We start from the raw sequence: 26,519 nt of genomic DNA, 5'->3' as shown, positions 1-26,519 counted from the left end.
CTTGGTGACACATTTTCATTACTATCTACAAAGTATATTGTAAACTACAGTAAACAGATGTGTGTGTAATAATAAATATTCATCAAGGAAAAATAAAATGTGTGTATAAATGAAATAAACAAATCATCAATGACAGTTTTTTTAATACTGATGATACAAACATACACAATATACACGTGCATTATTATAAACATGAACATTTAGAAATAATACATCACAATGAATAATACTGTAATGTGTTATGGTAAAATTAACATTAAAATCACATTCACCCTTTTCTTACAAGCGCCTCTTAACATCAAGTGCACTCCTTCGGCTAATTCACTAGTGTATTTCTTCCTTCACGTTTGCACATTTTTTTTTTCCTCTTTCCTATGCCTTTATCCAACAGCTGGCTTCGTCTCCAGACGACCAGCGTGGGTCATAGCCTTTATTCCAACCAATTAGCAAAATAATTGCCAAATAATTGTCATCAGGCAAAATGTGAAAGAGCTTAAATTCCCTGGGGAAAAACAGTTTGATCCATAATGGCCCTTTGATGCTAAAGTTTTAAACCACTATCATACAAACCTAGGTTTTAAAGTACAAATGCCACACTGAGGCGTGCGTTCTGCACTCACCCCAATACTAAGCCAAAGTCAGCTGCGGTGTGTATTCACAAGGCCACCCCTGACATATTCACACTGGTGCAGCCTGGAAAATATGAAAATAATAATATGTGGTAACAGCCCAATGTCTACTTCGTTATTGTCTTATTCACTGTAGTAAATCCTATATGTGAACGTCTATTAATAGCTGAAAAAACCGAGAGCTAAAATGGTGCTCTGATGCTACATCAAACAACTCTAAACTCAACCAAATTAACGTTCTTGGCTCTTTTTTACCAAAGAGTACAGTTGACATGACTGTGTTCAAGTTTTAAAATCCTTCATAAATCTGCTGATTAGTTTGAAATGGTTTCATTTGGTACTGAATTAGGGTTAAATGGAATGAATGGCACTTACAGCTTGGCGGTCTTGCATAAGGCTGGGGGTGTGGGGTTCCTTAGAACGCTTCATAGTTTATCTAACGTTGACACGAAATGACACAGTAAGACAAGACTTGACTAAAATTAGGGGTGCACCAACATCACACGACGTAAAAATGGATTAGCGAATGGTGAACAGCACTAAAATATTTACGCACATATTACCTTCATGATTTCACCAAGAAATAAAAAGGTAATAATATTCTGAATGAAACAAACACAGTTGTTTTGTCATTGAGGATCTCACATTGGTAGTTGCCCACTGCAACGTGTAATAATTTGAGGGGAGTTTCAGAAAATTGAAAAATAAGCTAGAGAAATAAAAAGTACTTGTGAAGATACTCTATTGCACAACTCTCAGTAATGTGCTTCGTAAAACTCAGTGCACCCCTAATGAAACAAAGGCTTTTTTCAGTAAACTAAACACAGACATTAACACTGGCTTTGAGGTCGACACACAATTCCCTGACTGAAAGATTTTTCTTTTTTTTTTTCCTTTTAAACGGAGCCATGTTCCTACATACTATACCACAGAAAAGTGCACTTCAGAATAAGTACCATCTATAAAGAATCGCTAACATAGCAAAGATTTCATGACCTTTTTATGGGCCTAGAGTGTACAGTCAGAACTACAGACCTTTAGGAGTGCTCAATCTCAAACGATGCAAAATGTGTAGCAGAATAAACTACACACAAGGTACTGAGACCCATAATAAACACGAAGGAGAACTGCCCCCTTCGTAATTTGTTTAAAAATGAAAAGTACATTGTTATTTTTTAAATCTTTATAGATGATGCCATGGTACCGAAGTGCAATTGGGAAATAATTTCCTTCAAAAGGCGGACAGGCAGATGGCAAAACAAAAAATAAAAAATAAAACGATGCTATGCTAACACTGGCTGGCCTGCTTTAACAAGAATACTGATCGGTATCTAAAACTTGAGGCATTATGTATCCATAAATAAACAATCCATAAATGTACCTGCAGTGCATTTTAGTTTTATCTCTCAAAACATAGTGACATACTAATAAAATACTGATTTAGTAAACTTCATTGGCAATAAAAATGTATATAAATCTCACCTGACTGTACAGACGGAAAGTTTTAAAGGAAAACCTTTAGTAACACTGACGAACAAACCTGGAGGTTGCGGTCCAGTAACACAATTCAACCCGAAATGGTCAACTAAGCTTTAAATCGTCCAGTTTAGTTGGATTTAACTCGTTTAGAAATGGCTCTAATTATTTTCCTTTCGAAAAACAACAAAAAAAAAAGGTTTGAGGATCAGGCACACATGGGCTTCATACACAGTAAAATACTGACACACTGCTTCTAGAGGAACCCACGGCTCTCGAGACTCCACAATGAGTCTTAATTATTCATCTGTTCATCATCAAATACTAGAGAAAATAAATGTTCCTTTTCTCAGTTGTTTTTTCCCTCCTCTGTTCTTTCCACGCAGTCAGTAACCACCGTTTTCCTCATCTCCTCCGCGTTTTGTTTTTTTACGCTCTCCCCCATGTCCACGATCTCCACAACTTCCTCTAGAGCGTCTATTTCCTCAACCTGCAGCTCCATGGCATCTTCTTCCTCCGTCACTTGCTCTTCCTCTCCATCTTCTTCCTCCTCTTCCTCCTCATCAAATTCCTCCCCAACTCTGACCACTCTTATTTCGCTCATGTCAAAGTCAGCAAACTCCATTTCCTCGTTGGCGTCTCTCTCTCCTTCTCGTTCCTCGTCTTCCTCCTCCTCCTCCTCCGCCTCGCTCTCTCTCTCATCGGAGTCGAGATGTGAAGGAGTGTGGGTTGGCCCTGGTTGGTCGGGAGCTTCTTTCTTGCAGTAGGAGTAGCGATGGTTCATGTGCTGGGAGTAGGAGCCGGAGTGGGAGAAGCGCTTGCCGCACTTGTCACACTGATAGGGTTTCTCTCCGGAGTGAAGACGCGTGTGCTCTATCAGGTGGTGCTTATGTTTAAAAGCCTTCTTACACACGCCGCACTCATGAGGACGCTTACCTGTTTAGTGAGTTTCAAAAGAGAATCAAACATCAGCAGGTAATATCTGCAGATAAACAGACAATCTCACGGGCAGTGCACATTTCATCATAAACACCCTGCTGCTCTGACCACCCTGGTGTTATTCACTTTACAACAGTGTGTATGACGTGTAGCTGACACCTCACACTGTAGAGGCCACTCACACTATAAACTCTGACCGATTCTGAAAGGCAAACCTATTTGAACCCTTAAAGGGCCATTATGTAATATTTTCACCTTAAAATTACAGCTTTAAAATAATTGTGAACTGTAATAAGGAAAATAAAGCACCTGCTCAGCACTGCAGAATCTGCCCTATGTAACTTTTGGAGGAAGGTAGGAAACTACCTCCCTCCCTCACCATTCATTTCAGTACAGTGCTGTAAAAAGTACAATAGGGGGAGCCCCAGCAGCAAAAAACACAAATCTAATCTAGTGTAACTTTAAGATACAAAAATACAAATGTGTGTCTTTAGCCAACACAATGAATGAGCCCAGGTTTGTATTTAGTTATAAAATAGAGACTAGGGCTGCGAATCTTTGGGAATCCCATGATTCGATTCAGAATCGATTCTTGGGGTCACGATTCGATTTTTTTCCGATTCTTTCAAATCCAAATGGTTGCTTTCAAAGACCTTCTTCTTCATCCTCCATTCTTTAGCGGCACAACAACAAACACCGTAACACGACACTAAACACCCCCCTGTAGCCTACTAGACTTGTTTTGCCTAGCACTACAGTGGCTGAGAAGGCACACTGGCACCCGCAAAAAAAAAAAAAAGAAAACGAGAATCGATTCTGAATCGTTCAATGTTAGAAACGTGATTTGAGCGCGAATCAATGTTTTCCTACACCCCTAATAGACACCTCTTCAAATGAGTGTTTTCAGCTAATTATGGGGCACCCATAAAGCCCTTTGGAGCCAGTGAAGTGGGATGCTCTGATGTAACACACACAATGCCAAACATCATCTAGTGGAGTTTAAAACCACCGCAGCATCGGGCTGTGGAGTGTAATGAGTTGTGAATCACACAATACTTACCTCAGCAAATCAATCCTTCATTAAATAAAAACAGCTCAATTTTGATGAGAAATATGTAGTTTCACAGGAAACTAGTAAACATTCTAATGCGTGTGATTTTTCCCAATTCTAAACGTATTTGTAGGTATCAAAGTTATGGAAATTAAACTACAGATCAGGGTTAAACCTGCCTTACTGTGAATACAGGCTGAATGTCAAATTTAAAGTCTGCTTCAGCCACAAGCCCCAAAACAAACCTTTTGTACCTGTGTGTTCATATTTGTGTCGCAGCAACGAGCTGCTCTTCTGGAAGATTTTGTCACACAGGTCACAAGCGAACTGGCCACACTGCAACTTCCTCCTCTTTCTATTTGGTGAGAGGTCACCGTCATTCTGCCCGTCCCACGCCGACGCACATTCACCTCCAGCTTTGGCCGCTTCCTAAAAAACAGAAATTCAAAGAAAGAGAGAAAGGCAGATTATAAATGATAAAAAGTTTAAAACGTTTGACACAAAATATAAAACATGTTGAAAGGTACAAGATCGGAAAACAGACCGAATAACATTGAATGATTGCAGCCAAAAACAACACACCTTTTCGTCATTTTGCATTAAATTAAGTGCAGCTTCTAGAGTTGTTGTCCACCATCTACGTCACAGGCAAGACGCCTATTAGAGTTTCCCAACACCGTTGGGGGGGGGACCAACGGTCTTTTAAACGTTATTCCTTCAATTAGTAAGAAATAACATGTTTTCTGACTATCAATAAACACAAGTTAGGAACTCAAACTCCACTGTATTTATTTGTTTGACACTTTCATAGAGCTGCTGCTTAGCCTTTAAATCCACACTACGTAATGTTTTTATCTAAAATGTACAGCTTCAAAATCATTGTTGTCCTTCACTGAACTGTAAAATGGAGAAAAGAGCCTCTATTGTTGCTACTGTGGGCTCTGCACTGCAGAAACGATTATGTGGTGGATAATGAGCACAGACATTTGAAGAGGTTGTGGATTAATCGCATTAGTAATAGGGCCATGCTGATTGACCCTGCCGAGTGGAAAAACACCATAAGATACTGAGAGAACAGATACTAAATACTGCTCAGCACATTTTCTTACCTGACTGCCGCTAAGTATGACTGTTCCCTGTGTGTCTGCGGATGGCGGGGTGGCAGTGGTGTTGGACGTGTTGGCGGAGGTGGTGGTGATAGCCTTGCTGTTAGTTGAGGGTGTGGCATAGGTGTAGGACAACTGGGGTATGAGGATGGTGCGTTTGTTGGTGGAGAAGGCAGCTCGGATGCAGGGGACTCCGCCTGGCTCTGCTATGGCAACCAACGTGGGCAAAGATGCTGCTACGATGTTTACTGGACTTGTAGTAGGTTGTGTCATGTAAATGGTGTTGCCAGGCAATGCATCCTTCTTGAGGCAGGTGAGATTCAAAGGCTCCTCTTGTGCAGGAAGCGATGGCTTGTTGGTGGATGCTGACGTGGAATTCGAGGCGTTAGCGTTGTTGCAGGAGGACTTTGGGAGAGAAAGGTCCAGAGGTTCAGTTTGCCCTTCCTCTTCTGACTCCTCTGTCTTTACAATGATGAGATCGTTAGCGGAGAGGTTGAGTGGAGAAGGGACACTTTTCTGGTTCAATGAAGAGTCTTCATGGGGTTCACATGGAGTGTTGAGGATTTGGGATGGGGAGTCGATACTTGGGTCCTGTGAAGAGTTTTCGAGAGTCTGATAAGGGGGTGGAAGGACAAATCTCTGTGAGGCTGTTAATAAACAATTTTCTTTCATTTGTAACGATCTCTCTTTACATCTGGGCAGCAAACCGGACTCTGCAGACTTCAATTCCAAACAAGTTGAGATGGTATGAAAATAGAAATGCAAATAAAACTGACAGCAGTGATTTGTAAATGCTATTAGTCCTGTGTTTAAATAACAACACAAAGGAAACTATTTTATCATTCTAATGTTTGTGTAATTAAACATTCTAACTGTATAATGCTTTCAGTTCATAGATCAGGGGCAATTTAAGTCCAGGAACATTGTGAAATTTTCAAACAAACATCTTAAACATTTCATTCAAACAATTCAATCATGTTTATGTAAAAAAAAAAGCATTCTTTATCATCAAGGATGGGTTAATGCTCACACCTCACAGAAAATAATCAAGGGGCTTAAGACAATGTTCCTATGTCAATTACAGCCTTTCAACTTTGCACCTCATTACAGTGTGGAATGTCAGTGACCTTCAATATTTCAGACGCCCTGCATCAAAACAAGCATGTTTCTGTCATGGATATCGCCGAACAGACAGGAATACTCTGACATTACTATGTACTGTTCGTTGCTGCATCTATAAATGCAAGTTAAGACAGTAGGCTCAGCAGAATCCATGCCCAAACATGCTGCTGTCTTCTCATGGTTAAAGCACATCTGAAATCTTGTGGTATGACAGTGTGAGCCAGTGTGTAGCTTTCTCTGAGCTAAAGAATAAAATTAAAATGAAACTTCTTGCCGGCGTAAAGTTCAAAAGCCTACATCGTCCAGCAATGCGTGTATATGTTACTACACCTGCTGCCTTCTGGATTACCTCTTTTTGAGGGACACTGATGCTTATTCTGACATGACAATGCCAAGTCAGGTTCTGCAAACACTGCAAAAGCATGGCTGCATAAATAGATCCTGGAGGTTCTAATCAAATCATATTTATTTATATAGCGCTTTTTACAAACTAGCCTTCCTACACACCAGATATGTACCGGCCTGAAAACTTGGTGTTTTGAAACATAAGAACAAAGTTGTGCTGCATTGGCGCATCAGAAGAGTTTTGCTTTTAAACTTGGATAAATTGGTGTCTTCCCTTTCCCTAAACAAGAAAAGGTGATGTACCACAGCTTCTAATTCAGAATTATTCCTTCATTCATTCATTGTCTGTAACCCTTATCCAGTTCAGGGTCGCGGCGGGTCCGGAACCTACCCAGAATCACTGGGCGCAATGCGGGAATACACCCTGCAGGGGGAATCAGTCCTTCACAGGGCGACACACACTCACACACTCACACCTACGGACACTTTTGAGCCTCCAATCCACCTACTAACGTGTGTTTTTGGAGCGTGGGAGGAAACCGGAGCACCCGGAGGAAACCTAAACAGACACGGGGAGAACACACCACACTCCTCACAGACAGTCACCCGGAGGAAACCTAAACAGACACAGAGAGAACACACCACACTCCTCACAGACAGTCACCTGGAAGAAACCCACTCAGACACAGAGAGAACACACCACACTCCTCACAGACAGTCACCCGGAGGAAACCCACGCAGACACAGGGAGAACACACCACACTCCTCACAGACAGTCACCCGGAGGAAACCCACGCAGACACAGAGAGAACACACCACACTCCTCACAGACAGTCACCCGGAGGAAACCCACGCAGACACAGGGAGAACACACCACACTCCTCACAGACAGTCACCCGGAGCGGGACTCAAATTTCACAATTAAGCTCTAATATTTTCTAACATCACTTTCCTATTTTATAAGCATTTCACATACCCTCCCAACTTTTTGGAATTGAGTTTTTTAACAGTGTGTAGCATGTTTACACTTCTGTGCCTTTCCATATCCAAATTAAACAAAGTCTTCTTATAGATTAGAATTCTACAAAACCATTAGCATCTTAAATATCCAAAAATATTCATATAACACACTTACTTGCTCTGTGGTTTTGGGATAACCCAGGGGTCGGAGTGATATCTTCTTGGAGCGCATTCTTTGGAACCACCTACTGACCACATCCAGAGGCAGACTGACTGACTCAGCAACTCGAGAGAGCTGCTCCTCACTGGGGTGTGAGTCCTTGCTATAAGCTTTGAGGAGGGGTAAAAGACTCTCTACTGGAGGTCCAGAGTCTCCCTCTCCGAGCAGGGAGGAGAGAGATATGCCAGATCCTTGCTCATTGCTGTTGAGACAGTTGAGTATATCAGCACTGCTAGGACTGCTGTCACAGAAAAGACATGTGGCATAGTTATGGAAGCCATCACTACAAGCAACTCCACTGTGAGCTGTTGTAAAGTCTGAACCTATGCTCTTTGCAATTGTTCTTTCTGCTCTTTCTCCCTCCGTCTGCAAGGTGTCTTCTCCATCTGTCTGCATATCAGGCTCAATTTCAACTGGAGACATAGGCTCAGTTTTGATCTGAATCTCCTGTAACAAAGACCTGCTCAGGTCTTCAGGCTGGCAGTTCTCATTGGGAGCAATGGAATCTTCTCCAGCCTGTTTTTGCTGAACAGGTGATATTTGCTTTTCTGTCACCATTGCCTTTTCAGGGCTTGACATATTCTCTATGATCTTGGAGTCTATGGCTGGAATTACCTGTGTGTTCGAATGCACAGTTGTTAACTGTCGGACTACCAAACCCTGCGACCCGTCCGTTCTCCTCAGAAGTAACACTGTTGGCTGTGAAAACTTTGTCTGCGTAGGGAGCGATTGGACCAGCTTAGTTACCTTGTAGATAGATGGCACTTTACAGGAATTACCTGTTTGGATGGGTTTAAGGATGTTTATCTGCGTAGGTAATGGCTTAGTGGTGCCTGGCATTTGGGTTAGAGTAACGTTTGGTTGTGTTGAGTTAACTTGTACTAACTTTGAAAGCTGGGTTGAGTTAACCTGTACCACCTTTGGAGGCTGTAATGAGTTAACGTGTACCACCTTAGGAGGCTGGGCTGCATTGGCCTGTGCTTCCTTTGGAGGCTGGGTGGAATTGATCGGTACCACCTTTGGAAGCTGGGTTGAGTTCACCTGTAACACCTTTGGAGGCTGGGCTGAGTTTACTTGTAACACCTTTGGAGTTTGTGTTGAGTTAAAATGTACCACCTTTGGTGGCGTCACATTTGGCTGCAGCAGTTTTGCTTGTGCCACAGTTGGCGGTGCTATAACAGGCTGCACTGTGTTCATCTTTGACGTGGCGACCTGTGGGTCTATGTTGTAGTTGATGATAATTTTGGCATTCCCGTCCTGATCCACCACTGGCAGGGAGATGGCAGAGATCACCTGTGCCTGTTGATGAGGAGTCTGCACAACCACTGCCTGCGTTTGTGGCTGTAGCTGACCGACAACTTTAGCGGCAGTTCCGTTAGCATTTGTGCTAGCCACTACCTGCCGGATCATGTTTCCATCCATTGCTGCTTTCAGTGCATTCTGTAAATCACTCAGGTTAATACTGATTGGCTGAGTTAATCCCACAGTAGGTACAACCAAAGTCTGTACCACACCCTGAGGGGCAGCAGTCTGAAGAGGAATGGCACTCCCGTTATTGGTGGTGGCGGTGGTTGTGGTCACGACTTGCGAAGTTGTGACGGGTTTAAGTTCATGATTTATAGGCTCTTGCTTAATCTGTTTGGGTGGAAGCTGTTCATGTAAAGGTTTATTACTAATATCCACTTTCTCCCGCAAGAGGATGCGTGTGGGCCGTGAGAGGGTGAGAGCAGCTTTGACCCCGGGGGAGCGAGACAGAGCGTTTAGAGCAGGGGGAGATCCTACACACTTCTTGCTACTGATGTGAGAACTGTAGGAGCCGGAGTGTGAAAAACGCTTCTTACAATTCGAACACTCATAAGGCTTTTCACCTAGGAAGAGTAGAGAACAAAACACAGTTACAGTCCTCAGTTGTGTTACACTGTATTTGCTGCACAGTCCTCCAAACAAAAAGGAAGCATTAAAGGGACACTACGTAATATTTTTTATCTAAAATATACAGTTTCAAAATCATTGTGATCCTTCACTGGGCTGTAATAAAGAGAACAGAGCCTCTGTTGTTGCCACTGTGGGCTCTGCACTGTAGAAACTGCACTATGCAACATTTGGAGACGGGTAGGAAACCACCCCCCTCCCCTTTGATTTTAGTACAGTGCTGTTAACATGAATTACACTGAGGGAGCTCCAGAAGCATTATCTGTAACCACTTATCCAATTCAGGGTCGCGGTGGGTCCAGAGCCTACCTGGAATCATTGGGCGCAAGGCGGGAATACACCCTGGAGGGGGCGCCAGGCAACACAGATACAGACACACACACACACACATACGGACACTTTCTGAGTCGCCAATCCACCTGCAACGTGTGTTTTTGGACTGTAGGAGGAAACCGGAGCACCCGGAGGAAACACACCAACTCCTCACAGACAGTCAACCGGAGCGGGAATCGAACCCACAACCTCCAGGCCCCTGGAGCTGTGTGACTGCAACACTACCTGCTGAGCCACCGTGCCGCCCGCTCCAGAAGCAAAAAAAACAGAATTCAAAAACTTCAATAAACATGTAAATAGCCGCTAACCGCTGTGGATGCGCAGGTGTTCCTTCAGGTGATGTTTATATTTGAAGGCTTTAGAACACTCTGTGCACTTGAACTTCCTGTTTCCTCCTGACTGTGTCACAGCCCTCTGAGAAGGAGACAGAAAAAGAGGGAGCATTGCAATTCCAGTAGATCATGAACGTTTAATTTTGTAACATGCTGAGTTTATTTAAGCACTGTTCTGTAGCATATGTGCAATGTAGAGACAATGATACAAACTCCAAAGAATGTTTAGAAAATTATACATCTCTGAAAAAATGGATAAATTTATGTGTAAATACATTCACATATATTTTCAGTTAGCTTATTGTTGTGATGGTTTTGTCTCAGTCATGTGCTCAGTTTCCGCTCTTATGCTGGGATCCGACTACAAAATATTTTTGTGCCTTTGTGTCAAGATTAGATTAGCACTATAAGTTCGTGCCGGGTCTCAGTCGGGAGACTAGTGGCACTACACGTTTGACACGGACCATTCTTCGTTTGCGTCATTGCGTGTGTTCAGATGTTGTCAAGAAGCGGGTCAATCATAAGGTGACCAGACGTCCTCTTTTACCCGGACATGTCCTCTTTTTTAGACTTAAAAAAATGTTCGGGCGGAATTTCACAAACGTCCGGGATTTCGTTTTTCTAGAGCTTACATAGAACTTCGAGAAGTTTCGTTCACAAACTAGTCCCGCCCTCCCCTACTCCGATTGGTTCGCTTGAATGAGAAGGGGGCGTGGTGAAGTAGCCTAAAATCTTCAGATTGGACGGTCTGACTGTAGAGCTACCGTAAGCAGTGCTTTCTGTAGTGCAGTATTAAGTTAAGTTCCATAGTATGTTGTTTGGGACACAGCCAAACGCTGTCCCACATCAGATTGTAACTAGATATTTTGGGTATAGGGTGGGTTTTGACTCAGCAAATATGTCCCCCCCCTAACATCAAACTCCCTCCTACGCCCCTGCAATTCAGTAAGAAACATTAACAAAATACAAAGGTTAAATGTAGTTAAAAACTGCAAAAAAAAACAAATAATGTAATATATTTTAATAGAGATTAGTTTTACAAGGCACCTGTTCTCGTCCATTTTTATGAGAGGTCATGTGACGGTCGAGCTGTGTGCGGTAGCTGCAGTTGTAGTTGCAGAGGGAACAGCTGAAGTCTTGCTTGCTCTTCTCATGGCGCAGTTTGATGTGATCCTTGAGAGACGTGTGACGCTTATAACCTCGCGAACAGTAGGGACATGTGTGCAGCTGAGAGAACTCGTCAGGAGTACCTGAAAGTGAGGGTTAAGGAGAAAAAGGAACATGTTTATTTGAGTTCTTTATGAGCTTCTGTACTGTGACAGAAGGGTGTATGGAGGTAGACGAGGGAATAGTGGAGACAAACGAAGTTAGTCTGTTTGAACCGTAATTATTACCATTCTCATCATGGCCTCCTCTTTCTGGTGTGCTCTGCTCATCCTCTTGAAAAATGGCCCCTTCATTCCTCTGTATTTGTGTTTCGTTTTTCTGGATTTCATCATCCTCTTCATCGGTTATACACTCCTCTTTTGTGGAAATACAGAAAACTGATCAATACAAAGAAAGGCAATATGCTTTGGCTGCAGAAGCCTTCAAGAATCAGGTGCTATATTTACCAAACAAACAAAGAGTTTGTAAAAGAGCAAAATGTTTATGTGTAAGAAATGAGCACACCTGGTCCTTCTTACTGTTTTAAATGATTCACATCTGTTCTATCAAACCAGCCAGGGAACACAACTGTACAATGAGCTCATTTCGAGAGATACCTTCCCACCTCTGAACAGTTAAGGCCCTGTGCACACGGAACCAGAGATTTCCTCCATGTTTTTGAAAATATCCCCATCCAGGTAAATATGAAAATGGTTGCATTATCATGCTAATCCAGTAGGGGGCTATAGTAGCTCTTAAGTACCCAGTACCTCTCTGGGTGTGTGTTCACAGCCCCTAGTGCACTAGTGTGTGTGTGTTCACTGCCACTGATGTGTTATATGCAGAATACACATTTCATTGTATGTTGTACCAAGACAAATAATTGCACATTAAATTTATTAAGTTTTATGACTTATGTAATTCTCTATATAAGGAATGAGGTGCTCTCTGAATATCAGCCAGAGACAGGGATGCTGTGTGACAACAGCATTTATGAAAAGATGTGTGTTGGTCATAAACACAAAAAATATCTCCACCTTAAAGAGTACCTTCAGAAACCAATATTTTCATTGACCAAACACCAAAACACAGACTAAAACCATCCATCCATTATCTGTAAGCGCTTATCCAATTCAGGGTCATGGTGGGTCCAGAGTCTACCTGGAATCATTGGGCGCAAGGCGGGAACACACCCTGGAGGGGGCATCAGTCCTTCACAGGGCGACACACACTCACACCTACGGACACTTTTGAGTCTCCAATCCACCTACCAACGTGTGTTTTTGGACTGTGGCGGGAAACCGGAGCACCCGAAGGAAACCAACGCAGACACAGAGAGAACACACCACACTCCTCACAGACAGTCACTCGGAGGAAACCCACGCAGACACAGAGAGAACACACCACACTCCTCACAGACAGTCACCCGGAGGAAACCCACACAAACACAGAGAGAACACACCACACTCCTCACAGACAGTCACCCGGTGGAAACCAACGCAGACACAGAGAGAACACACCACACTCCTCACAGACAGTCACCCGGAGGAAACCCACGCAGACAAAGGGAGAACACACCACACTCCTCACAGACAGTCACCCAGAGGAAACCCACGCAGACACAGGAAGAACACACCACACTCCTCACAGACAGTCACCCGGAGGAAACCCACGCAGACACAGAGAGAACACACCACACTCCTCACAGACAGTCATCCAGAGGAAACCCTCGCAGACACAGGGAGAACACACCACACTCCTCACAGACAGTCACCCGGAGGAAACCCACACAGACACAGGGAGAACACACCACACTCCTCACATACAGTCACTCGAAGGAAACCCACACAAACACAGGGAGAACACACCACACTCCTCACAGTCACACTGACACAAATGTATGTCCTTTGTACAATGACAGTCCATGTGAAAAATGAAATGAAATGCACGGGTGTACACTGATGAAACATAATAAGTTCACAGCCTAAAATGCTGTTTGGACCCAGGTTTTCTACATCAGGACAAACCCCCTTAAACATATACCCCACATTACGTGATGTAAAATAAGAGCGGACTCTTATGACTTACCTTTAACTCTGACTGCTCTTATCAAAGCGTCCGGCCCCAGGTTCCCATCTGTAAACATTTCAAATAATAACTTACTTTCAGAGAATTTTGCTTTAAATATACAGTTTTAAAAAGATCAATTTATTAGCTGTTTTTTTTTACTGACCATCCTCTGTGTGTCCATTGTGTATCTGTTGTGCAGCACCTAGCTGGAATACTGTTGGCTTTTCATCTGGAACATCTGAAATACTGTCTTCCTCCACAATGTGAAGTTTATCTTCATCGTCAGAATCAGACGCAGCTTCGGACACGTTCGAGAAACTCCTCACTGTTTGAGAAGGAAGAAGAGAGTGTTTCTGTGATTAATAATAATAATAAAACTAATAAATTGTATTTATAAGTGCCTTTCAAGTACACTTTACAGTACAACGGTAGCTGGGAGCCCAACCAATACTGCATCGCCGTAATCCAGCCTAGGCGTTATAAAAGCATGAAATAGTTTCAGCCAGAGACAGGGAGAGGATGCAGTCTAGTGATATTTCAAAGGTGAAACAAGCCTATTTTGATGATGTCATTGATGTGTGCCACAAGAGAAATGTAGAGTCCATGACAATACCAAGGTTACAGACCTGATTAAAACGTATTGCTTTGTTTTTACCACATGGCATAGAGTTATCTCCCAAAAGCAATTTAACATTTAATGCCTCAAAAAGTCATGTGATTTTGACAGCCCTCGTGCTGACGTCACTAAGTACCAAAAGGTTAAATGATCTGTACTTTATGATCATCCTGGGATGCATTAGCTCATTATGGTTAGCAAAGCTGATTTAAGCAGCAGATATCACACAGTTCAAGTCCAAAGCCATCGTTTATTGACACTAGACCTCTTTGTGGAATTCAGACCAAACCTTAAACCAAAGCCAAAGTAAAACTGTCAAACTGCTTTGGAAATGATTCCATGAGTTGATGCTCTGAGAGAACCACTATAGACTAAGTTTAATTCATTTCTGAATAATATCATCGTGGGGCGGCACAGTGGCACAGCAGGCAGGTGTCGGAGTCACACAGCTCCAGGGACCTGGAGGTTGTGGGTTCGATTCCCGCTCCGGGTGACTGTCTGTGAGGAGTGTGGTGTGTTCTCCCTGTGTCTGCGTGGGTTTCCTCCGGGTGACTGTCTGTGAGGAGTGAGGTGTGTTCTCTCTGTGTCTCTCTGGGTTTCCTCCCACAGTCCAAAAACACACGTTGGTAGGTTGATTGGAGACTCAAAAGTGTCCGTAGGTTGGAGTGTGTGAGTGAATGTGTGTGTGTGTGTTGCCCTGTGAAGGACTGGTGCCCCCTCCAGGGTGTATTCCCACCTTGTGCCCAATGATTCCAGGTAGGCTCTGGACCCACCGTGACCCTGAACTGGATAAGAGTTACAGACAATGGATGGATAATATCATCGTTTTTATACCGTAACCCATTCCAGGGTCACAGTACTTCTGAAGATTCTGATAAAATTGTCATTATGATGACTGTATGAAAATAAAGTCTTACACATTTCTGTTTTTCTCAAAAATCTGATTTGTCACAAACGTAAAGATTGGACTCAGAAACAATGGAGCATAATTTCCTTGTCTTGCGGGCTGATAGGCTTGCTGGAAAATTCATCACTGCATGCCTGTATGGTTGGAGTCTATCCAAAACAGCTTTCTTCTATGTGCGTGTGCGTGCGTGTGTGCACGCCTGTGTGTGTCATTACCAAATATAATCTTATTCCTCTGCAGTCCTCAGTGCGATGGAGAAACATGTAGCCAAGGGAGGACAACGGCTGGAATGTTCCCCAGCAGAGGCACTTAGGGTAGATACCACCTATCAATGTCTGTTTCAATCTCACCTGTCTTACAACTCCAATCTGTACCAGGAAAAATGTCTTTATCCCGACACAAACTGGTTCTGTTATCAAACGAGATTTGCAAACTGGAAATCTGAATAGCTACATCTAATATCTACATAATTATGCTTAGCATGTTGTAGTCTGGGAGGCACAGTGGAGCAGTGGGTAGTGACTCGGTCACAGCTCCAGGGTCCTGGAGGTTGTGGGTTTGAGTCCCGCGTGGGACTATCTGATTTCTAGGCTTTACTCTGATCTCAGAAATCGGAGTATGCTGTTGTTTACACGACCACTTGGATAAACAAGATAACTGTAGAAATCACAGATTATTAACTGCATGTAAATGCATTCCATGTGGAGCTAGGTGAAGTGTTACATTTTTCATTTAATATTTCCTAGCAGGAATCAAACCTGCATCTATTTCCGACAGCAAGACACATCAACAAAACAATAGAAGTAGTATTTGAGTGTGCATGTCAGTGAGAAAGAGATTTAGCGAGAGCGAGAGCGAGAATAGTGCAGTGGTGTGTGTGTGAGACTCTTTGGGGAGTCAGCAGGAGCAGTAACAGTCTCAGGGGCATTATATAAATTACTTCTGACGTTTTGAGGAATTCATCATGGCATTATGCCGTACAGTCTTCAAATACAAACACATTCGCACCGTCTTATGCCCGTTAAGTACTGCTATGCCTACACCTACACATTAACATTTCTCTCAGTAACTGAAATGCTATTTTTTTTGGCTCCTATGATTTTTCAAACGAAATCTGTGTTTCCCGTGGAAGTGTAAACACCATATACGTTTTCCATGCAAGGTCCAGTGATGGCTTGTTGATAACTCATCTACCTAGCCCGCTAACTTTATAAAATTTGGATCATCTCTAACTCAATCAGGACAAGTTTAAAGACTGATGTATTTTCTATGACTGTTGTAGTATATTCACATGAAGAATGTTCTTTTTCAGTAAAGAAACAGAATAATTAGTAAATAATAAGAAAATACAGCAATTAAGAATTTAGTTATCAGCAGTAACCATGGAAACAGGGGTGTTTTCCTATTGTAAATGCTTTGTAAATGATTATATAGGGTTTTTTTTTATTTCTCACTTCCTGATTCTATTTTCCCCACTTTGAAAAATGTCTACTGCTCATACTACTAAATAATCACAATAATATGAACAATACTGACTGGGCATGATTGGTAGCATGTAAACGGAGGCTGGCTATAAGAATCTCTGTCCTGGTTTCTGTCCGAACTCTGGCTAGAACAAGGACCTGTGCCAAGGAAGTGATGTTAATGTGTGCTTTTAAAGGGACACCACGTAAGATTTGGGGTTTTTGCTCCTGGGGCTCCACCTAAGTGTAATTAATATTTACAGCACTGTACTGAAATCATCTGGGACAGGGAGGAGGGGGGATGGTTTCCTGCCTTCCTCCAAAAGTTACATAATGCAGTTTCTGCAGTGCTGAACCTGGAGTACCAATGACAGAGGCTGTGTTTTCGCTATTACAGCTCAGCTCAGCATCTCAATGATATTCAGGTGGTCATTTTAAGGCAGAACATGTAATTGTAAGTTTCTTTTTTTCCTCATCCTCACTCTTACTAAAATGTGTGTATGTTTGGTGGCCAACAGATATACACAGGTTGTTGTACACTGCTTGAAAATCCACTGTCAAAAGCAATATCATCAAAATAATAAAAGCAATGGATGTTGCATGTTTGCTAAAACAGACAAGAGGATGCTGCAGTGCTGGGTTGTGAAAGTTGCCTCTTTAACACCATCTAAAACCATCAGCAAAATGCTTCTTTAACACCGTCTACAGAGACATCTTTCTGTAAAATCTCCAAAATTGAGCACAACAGTTATTATGATTCTGTTCACAAACTGGTTTCATAATCATTACCATTAGATTGTTATTTAAAACCAAAGGAAACCGTTTTACTTTTCCCCAAAATAAACAAACAAAAATCTAAATCAGTCTGGCACAAGGGAACTGAACAGTTCTCAAAGCTTTTACCTCCATTCACACTGTTCTTGAATGTTCTCTCTCATTCACCAGGGTTCATTGGCCTACCTAGTTTTTAGAACACACCAACTATGCCAAACAATACTGGGTGAGTATGCCACGTGCTTCTCTCTCTCTCTCTCTCTCTACCTCTCTTTTCCTTCCTCTTCTAGTTTCACCCTGAGTGAATGAGGATCTAAATTCACACACCCACACTAACAGAGAATCTACATGACCAGTAAACATGTATTGCTCCTTTTTTTCCTTCCATAGTCCCTACATGTCATGGGTCTAAGCAATTTTTATTTCTACACCTGAAGGTCAGGATTTGAAACAACTTGTGAATGGATGTGTGTGTGTGTGTATGTGTGTGTGTGTGTCTGAAAAGCAGACACACTCTTGGCAATTACAAACCCGTCCACTATGACCTCATAATCAACACAGTCAAGTTGTCATGGTAACACACATTTCCTGTGGCGTTTCCTGGGATGAGGTGATTTGGCTCGTTATGTAGCACACCTGCTACCCAACCCCCTACCCCACACACACTTATTCTAGGTATGTGTTTATTTAAAAATAATTAAAAACTAGGTATCAGAATCATTTAAACGTTTTCATACAGAGCAAGGCACTTTAGGCTTACAATATATAAAAATATATAACAATGGAGTCACCAGAATATATCATGCCGATTTTGTGCATCTCTGTGACAAAAACATGATAAAGAAACACAACTGCAATTTCAAGAAAGCTGTCACACTACAGCTGAACGATATGGACAAAATTTATATCACAATGTATTTCTTAATTTCGGTCGATATGATAGAATTCCGATATCGAGACGAACAATAAAAAAGTCACAGAAAAACGGCCAGGAACTGAAAGCAGCATGACATCACCATTAAAAAACAACCTCTTGGTTTGTCTATATTAATATTTTTAAACTAACTTTAAAATTGAGTGCTGAACTGACGACAGCGCCCTCTAATGGACATCAGTCAGTGACTGATGCTGTAAATACTAAAATACAGAAAATGTGTTTAAAAATCAGATTGTTATTGAAACGTTTTATATTTATTCATTCATTCATTGTCTGTAACCCTTATCCAGTTCAGGGCGGCGGTGGGTCTGGAGCCTACCCAGAATCACTGGGCACAAGGCAGTAAGACACCCAGGAGGGGGCGCCAGTCCTTCACAGGGCAACACAAGCTCACACCTACGGACACTTTTGAGTTGCCAATCCACCTACCAACGTGTTTTTGGAGCGTGGGAGAAAACCGGAGCACCTGGAGGAAACCCACGCAGACACAGGGAGAACACACCACACTCCTCACAGACAGTCACCCGGAGGAAACACACACAGACACAGAGAGAACACACCACACTCCTCACAGACAGTCACCCGGAGGAAACCTATGCAGACACAGGGAGAACACACCACACTCCTCACAGACAGTCACCCGGAGGAAACCCACACAGACATAGAGAGAACACACCACACTCCTCACAGACAGTCACCCGGAGGAAACCCATGCAGACACAGAGACAACACATCACACTCCTCACAGACAGTCACCCGGAGGAAACCCACACAGACATAGAGAGAACACACCACACTCCTCACAGACAGTCACCCGGAGGAAACCCACGCAGACACAGGGAGAACACACCACACTCCTCACAATCACCTGGAGCGGGACTCGAACTCACAACCTCCAGGACCCTGGAGCTGTGACAGAGACACTACCTGTTGCACCAGTGTGCAGCATTAAACGCTCCAGACTCTGAACTGGATAAGCGGTGAAAGGAGGAAAATAAAGAAATGGACTACAGTCTGTAATTGTATAACTACAAAGTGCTTCTGTATAATCAGTGGAACTCAGAGAAAGGATAGTGAATTTAGAAACAAGGAGATGGTTGTAATGTTACGGATGATCAGTGTTTACAGTACCTTTATACAGTCCAACTCTGCAAGCTACTGTTGTGCAGTTCTCCAGAAGATACCCAGATATGGCCCACAATCATTTTTTCTTATTATTTTTGGAACACAAAAACCCCAACATCACACACAGCGCTGCTCAACAGTTCATGATTATAAACTATCTCAGTCAGACTAATGATGTAGCTAATGAGTAAGCAAAATAAAAATGTTTATGACATGATAGAAAGTAACATCCACATGTTTGTAGATTAGTGAATAAAATTAGTATGCAAAAGCAATTTACCATAACTCACTGAGATCTTTCACTCTCCTGTTTATATTCCAAACACACACACACACACACACACACCTCAAGGACCAGAGAACTAGTGAAATGAGTAAGGAATGCAAATAGATGATGTACGATAGCAGGATTTTTCCGGTTCTCTTCATAAAAATTAAAACCTGACCAATTTCCTCAAATTATGAATCACATCCCTGAGTTGACAAGGCAACATACTACATCTGCAATCACAAATCACAAATAAAAAGACTAGTGATGTGCTTAGTTCAACCCTGTCATTAATTACCCCACGAGAGCATCACTCCTGTGAAGCACTTGACTGTAATCAGCACAAAGCATCCAATGAAAATAAGCTGCACTCAACTCAAATACTGCGCTGTCGAGATTCTTATGAGGCAGCATTTTGGTTTGAAGCTGCCCTAAAGGTACTTATAAAGAAATAGGGTTTGACATGGGCTTCCAAAGCTACAATGTCACTTTTCCTCTGCATGGGTCCGTCTCTACTCGACTCAACACAAGCACAGTCCCCCCGTCCCCCCCCCCCCCCCCCCCGCCCCCCCCCCCCGATACTGGGAATCGCTCGCTTTGAAAACCACAACGACGACGGAGGTAAGTTCAGGTGCTGTTTACTCGTGTATTCGCTTGGTTTTTGTTTTTTGAACTGATCATGGCTCTGCGCCACAGTTCTCACAGATCTGTTTTCCTTGTCACACGTTGGCTTTTGCTGGAGATTTTCGTTGGCCGTCGGCCCAAGGAACTTTTAAACCTCTTCAAAACACCTCGAGGTAAAGACCGCTGTGAGTCCAATAAAAAATAAATGTGAAAGCTGCTGTAACTTCTGAGGTTTAACAAGCGGTGAGTTTGTGCTGGATTTGAATGAGCTCTACATTTCGTGGTGATTGACATGGCTCTAGCCAATCAGCGCTCTGCAGGGTTTACACCTCACCATTTAGTACCTACTCGGCTCGGTTGGAACCAGGCGCGAGCAGGGACTGAAAAAGTACAGGGTTTCAGGGTCTAGGTATCAGATGTGGCCAGTGGCAAAAAAGCAAAAAAGCCAAGCCGAGTCAGGTAGATTCCATATATTATGAGAGATATATGGGTTTTATCGTGTAGTCAACGTCATTTTGGGTGACTGCACACATTCCTCCAGCTGGAGCCCCGAGAGCTGTTTGCGACTGAGGTTAATATCCCTCAACTCAGAAGCACTCTGTGTGTGTGTGTGTGTGGGTGTGAGAGAGAGAGAGAGAGAGAGAGAGAGAGAGAGAGAGTGTTTTAGCAGAAGCCCCGAGAGCTGGTCGTTTGCATGTGAGTGAGTGAGAGATGTTTAAAAAGGCCTTTAGCCAGTTTTTTCATTCCATATTGCATTTTCCAGCTCTAGTATGTGCTAAATGTCTGCATTTCACCCTGATTGACAGGTCTCTATCACCAGTCAGCGCTCTACAAGGTTTAAATGTCACGGTTTAGTTCCTACTTGGCTCTCTCTGAACCAGGAGCAAACAGGTACTAAAAAAGTACACGGTTCCAGGTACGAAATTTGCCTGATGCAAAATAAATAAGAGTTGATCAAAATTGGTACCATGCAGTGGAAAAGTGCCAATAAAGACACAAAAACCACAGGCTATTTAGAAACACCAAGGGTCTCATTTTTATGAAAACTCTTCCCATGAAGCTCCCAACAACTTGCTAATCTTCAGCATCTGTTTCAGTGCAGCTGATGCAAATTACATCTGTCTTAGGGGAAGTTAGGGCTAAGGGTGTAATTTCTTACTCCAGGAAATTAGCCTTCATTGATTTTATTGAACAAACAATTATAAAGTGTTCATTTTCAGTTTTATTTGTTACATGATTTTATTATTTTTTTTATTTTATTATTATTTTTAATTCTGTTATGTCCCCAATGTGTGTGTGTGTGTGTGTAACTATCCCTTTAAAACTACACTACCACTCTGTAGTCACATGATTCTGCCCCAATCTGCCACATGGAGGAGAACCTAAACGCTGAGGCCGACCGAGCGACTCGAGCAGCACGTACCCAAGAATAACACAGCACCAGACGTGTTGTGTTTCGACTTTAATTTAGACAACACTGAACAAAAGGAAGTCAAATGTAAACACGGAGAAAAAACCATTTCAGCGACTTTAGCACAATCACACACCAAAAATAAACAGAGCTCAGGAAACAAGAGAGGAACGAGCTCCCAGCGACATTAGAGAAGCTGTGACATTAGAGAATGTGATTTTTCTTTTTATTGCATTTTATAATGCTCTTTACATCCTGATAGCAATCGGTACAATAAATGTTCTGACAACAATCCCTTTTCTATAAAGGCCACAGGACTATAAAAACTCAATTTAATTTCACTCTGACAAAATTAGTGCACTACGTAGGGAGTAGGGAGCTATTTGGAACAGACACTAGGACTTTTTCCTGCCTGGGTGCCTGCTGCGAAGGAGTTGAATGTATTTGTCGCTCACGTTCTTCCATTCGTGATATACTCTATGACGTCCAAACTGATGTTTTTTTACATTTTTTCTCCTTAAGTTCACTCACTCCATTGCTGTCCCAATAGCAATCAACAATTACCAGAAAAGTGCACACAAGACTACAACCCCTGACAGGTGAAGTGAACAGCATACAGTAGATTGTGTGATTACAGGGGCGCCTGTCAAATTTGGGATATATTAAGCAGCAAGTGAACAGATGTGTTGAAAGCAGGTGAAATGAACAAGCGTCAGGTTTATGGGCATTTTTTAAAGCAGTGGTACCTTCACACAAAGTCTGACACGCTTTTTCTCAGCGATCTGAAATCACAGGAAGACGCTGGAGGATGAAGAATAAATAGATTTACTGAGTAGAAACAATGAGGAATTTATTATTTTACTGTAAACACTGCAACTAAACGCCACACTGAATCACCCCAGTCTCCAGAACAAGAGCCCAGCAGTGTTTCCGAAGGTCACTGGGGGAGTTTGAGGCTCTGCTTCTGCGTGCTGCTCCTCTCATTAAAAGGGATTATACTGGGTCTGTCCCAAAACCTAGTGAGCTACCTAGGTAGGCACTGACTACGTAGACAAATGTTTAAATCGGCAGATTACTGAGACACTGCAGTTAGAGAGTCACGGCTTTCTCCAGCCCAAAGCACGTAACTGGTGTTCCCTCAGCGGCTAGCGTCGCCTCAACGTTTCAGCGCGAAATGGGGGTGTGAGAAGAGCGAAATGTATGGGAGCTGTTCTGGCATTGCATCCTGGGATTGCCTTCGCGGCTAAGGAAGGGTTCGATGCTACCTTAAAATTAAGATATCTTAGTACACAGCATAGTGAGGTGTCTAAAAATTGTGACTGCCTATGTGTCAGGAGCGCACTCATTATGAGGTAAAATGCTCTCACGTTTTGGGACAGACCCATTTTCTTTAACCTCCACAGATTAGTTCTCAACGTGTTGGTTATATTTTACGCTTGTGTTCTGCTACAAACAAGATGAAATGTTCAACTGCAATCTTCCTGCTCATTTGTTTTGTCTGTATCCATGACAACGATGCTCTGATTGGTCTGCCTGGGTTTAACGCACCCGTAAAACGCAGAATATAGAGCAGGTTCTAACTCAAAATCTGGTGAAGCTCTTTTGGGACACTTTCGGGAAAACAGCGGAAGGTAAAACCAGAAATCTTAATGAGAAGGGAACGATTACTGGTTGAAATTCTCATAACGCTAAATATAGATCCTGTTTACGGATAAAGTCCCGCCCTCCAGCATTAAGAGCCAATCAAATCGCTGGTTATGGAAAAGCAGTAAAGTCAACCGCAACTACAAAAGTCATTAGGGACTTTATTTACATATATATTTTTTTCCAAATTCATTGTTTTATTTGAAAATTCACTTGAAATGAGAAAAGGAAACTTTATTTAGAGTATTATTTACAATATTTATAAATCTTGTTGAAATGTAATTGAAAGTATAATCTGATTTGACATTCAGTTATAAATTGCATTAAAAGATTCTTTAACTATAAATCTACTTTAATGTACAGGATATGGCACTGATCATAATGTTAAAGTTGTACATTATGATCCACACCTTGGCTTGGGAAAATTCTCTCTAACTGGCCCTTCTTGAGTTTAGTTAATTAGCCCTGTCCTAGAGCAAAGACAAGTGAGATCTAACTTCGGTCAAAACACCAGCCCCGCTCTTGCATGCATTTTTGTCTAGTGAGCATGCGCAGTGTTCAGCTTCCAGCCGTTAAAAGAAGCATAAATCACGGTCGCCTGAAAGCAGCCGCACCTTCACGCGCACCAGTTGGTTCTGAGGCTGAATCTCAAATAGCTCCTTGCTCCCTCTGTAGTGCATTATTTAGTCCACGAAACAACGGCTTCTGCACGGTGAAACGCGTTTCTGTTATAAAGCCACAGGCTGCACAACTCCCTGTCTGGCAATAGGTGCGCTGTTTAGGTGTAGAAGTCAGTTTTTAGGACCGCAGCACTGCATTTCTCCTGTGAATATCAAAGCGCTTGAGTGCGTGTGCTTTTCCAGGGCGCTCTCCAGTATTACGTTGTATGTTAAAAGACAAACTGAAACACACCACTCCCCTCTAAATCTATAAGCCAACATTCACAGATCTTTCAGTTTGTCCTGTAACAGAAGGGAAAATATCTTCCCTCTGCTCTCAGACACAGATTTGTGGAGGAGACTGGCGCTGAATCACCTTTGAGAAGGTGCTGTTGCATCACCTTTCGCACCTGTCCGTCTCCCTCCGCGCCGTTAGCGCGAGCTGCCCCACCCGCCCCTCTCTGCGCCACATAACGGTCCGCCATTCCGCCTCAAAATAAGCAAAAGAGGCTTCGACTCAGAGAAACAGACGCGAACTTGACAACAACTAAAGCCACCTACAAACACCTACACGTCGAACAGCGACCTCCCGCTCTTCTTTCGTTCTTTCTCCGTACTTTAGTCGCGGAGTTACGACGACGGAAATAATGAACGGTGAAGAAATACAGAAACAGACCCCGGACAAGGCTAAAGTTTCCACTTTTCCCAATTCACAGTTCCACCTTAAATGATGGAGTTACATTCTAGCGCCCAAGGCTTTCCTTTCCACCTTAAATGATGCAGGAGTTGAATTCTAGTGTCTGAGGCGTTCCGTTCCACCTTAAATGATGCAGCAGTTATAGGTTATAGCGCCCGAGACTTTCCTTACCACCTTAAATGGCGCATGAGACATACACGTCCGACTGCCCGAGTCTCTGTTCCACCTTAAACACTGCAGGGAGCCAGAATGAAGTGCTGCATCATTTAAGGTGGAACGGAGAATGGTGGTAAGTAGCTCGCCCCAGCCTCGTGCGCCAGGCTCCGTGGTGTCGCTCTACCTGCGCAAGTGGCCATTTGCCGCGGCTCCTCTCGCTTGTTCTCGCTGGTTGTGTGAGAGCAGCTCCGGGGACGAGAGGCGCGCGGTCAGCGGTTAAAGATGGCATTGGTTTTATCCGTTATTTAATTTTGTTTTCCCTTTTTCTGCTCTTTCTTTTCCTTTCTTCCTCCGCTCGCCGTTCAGGTAAACACGTTGATGCTCCTGCGCGGGGCGGGGCGAAGCTGCGTCACGCGCGCGCCCGTGGGGCTGGAATAAAGGTATAACGGTCAAGGGCTGAGCGAGAGGAGGATGTTTAAAAGACGCGCTACCGTCGGGAGCTCCCGCGGACACCAACTTTTTGGAGGGTTATTTCGGTGATTTAAAGTTAGTAAACTCCGCGTTGTTGCTAAATGAAGCTTTAACAGAATGTGTAAATAAAACAAATCACTCCTCACACTCACAAAACTGGGGGAGTTAGTCCAAATCTCACCAATTCTCGTGTGAAACCGAGGGTGCGGTGACGGAGCTGTATTATTTACAAACGCGAACAGGGCTTAGGTGGATAAAACACTTGATAGCGGCTTAGAAACAACACGTTTCCTTCAGCAATTACTGTTCTGTGTTATAGGAAAGGTGTCTAGAATATTTGTCGTCGTTTTGTGAGTACTACACGAGCCCATTCTGCGTTTTTCCACACGTTAAACGTTTAGGAACGTCAAACTGCACAGAACCCTGTTTCCTTTCAGGTTGATAGCAAACCTAGAGCTACAGCTAACGGCAGCTCAGCCCAGCCCACACCTCCGAGCAACACCCACACTCTGCCTTTTTGTTTTGTTTAAAGCAGAACTCCACAACAGAAAGGCAGCTCTTGAGATTTCCAGAAAGTACAAGCAGCTCGGTGAATTAGTAAAATGTGGACTAGACCACGACAAGTTAAGAAACGTGAGGCTAAATCGCGGAAAAAACGTCTCTCTCGATTTGTCTGTCTCTCTGAGTCACCCAGGTTCATCTGTGGTGTTTAGTGTCGCTTTACTCCACGCCTCAACCCAGAGTTAACATAGACAAAGTGGATTTTAACTTTAAAAAGCTTTAATAACTCAATTAAAAGCCACAGTAAGCAGAACGAACCGATCGGTGTGCGGAACGGCCCTGGAAAAGGGCACGGAGAAGTTTTGAGACTCAGGTAACGGATAACGGTACAGCCCTCAGACACTATTTTAAACAGTCCACCATAAAACTAAGTGACTCAACAGACCACCAAACTCCCTCAAAGTGCTCCAGCCGCTTGGCGGAGGGCGGAGCTCGCCTCGGTTTGAGCCCCAGCGCCGCGACGGTCACTCACCGCTGTTCCTACGCGGGTTCGCCTGCTTTCTTCGCTTTCTGCACCTGGGGCCGTCCGCCATGACTCCAGCGCC

General features: G+C 43.1%; 1 protein-coding gene across 3 annotated transcripts; it reads right to left on the bottom strand.

Annotated features, from left to right (window-relative positions):
• Nucleotides 1-141: 141 nt before the first annotated feature.
• LOC136678919 (zinc finger E-box-binding homeobox 1-like) lies at nucleotides 142-26,519 on the bottom strand. Of its 3 annotated transcripts, none has more exons than XM_066657109.1 (10): nucleotides 26,447-26,519; nucleotides 13,825-13,986; nucleotides 13,680-13,727; nucleotides 11,840-11,968; nucleotides 11,493-11,695; nucleotides 10,422-10,527; nucleotides 7,804-9,716; nucleotides 5,205-5,813; nucleotides 4,350-4,524; nucleotides 142-3,041 (listed from the first exon to the last, which is right to left on the bottom strand). In XM_066657109.1, exons 1-10 carry the CDS (start codon nucleotides 26,505-26,507, stop codon nucleotides 2,455-2,457), a joined length of 3,993 nt encoding a protein of 1,330 aa, XP_066513206.1. In that variant the 5' UTR covers nucleotides 26,508-26,519; the 3' UTR covers nucleotides 142-2,454. The 3 variants fall into 3 exon arrangements, with proteins under 3 accessions (XP_066513206.1, XP_066513207.1, XP_066513208.1); XM_066657110.1 differs by having other exon boundaries at nucleotides 5,205-5,792; XM_066657111.1 differs by lacking the exon at nucleotides 26,447-26,519 and adding an exon at nucleotides 25,127-25,291.

Source organism: Hoplias malabaricus, chromosome Y, assembly GCF_029633855.1.
Source record: "Hoplias malabaricus isolate fHopMal1 chromosome Y, fHopMal1.hap1, whole genome shotgun sequence".
Classification (NCBI taxonomy): Eukaryota; Metazoa; Chordata; class Actinopteri; order Characiformes; family Erythrinidae; genus Hoplias; species Hoplias malabaricus.
Note: the sequence above shows the minus strand (reverse complement) of the source record. Positions and strands in the feature narration are given on the sequence as shown.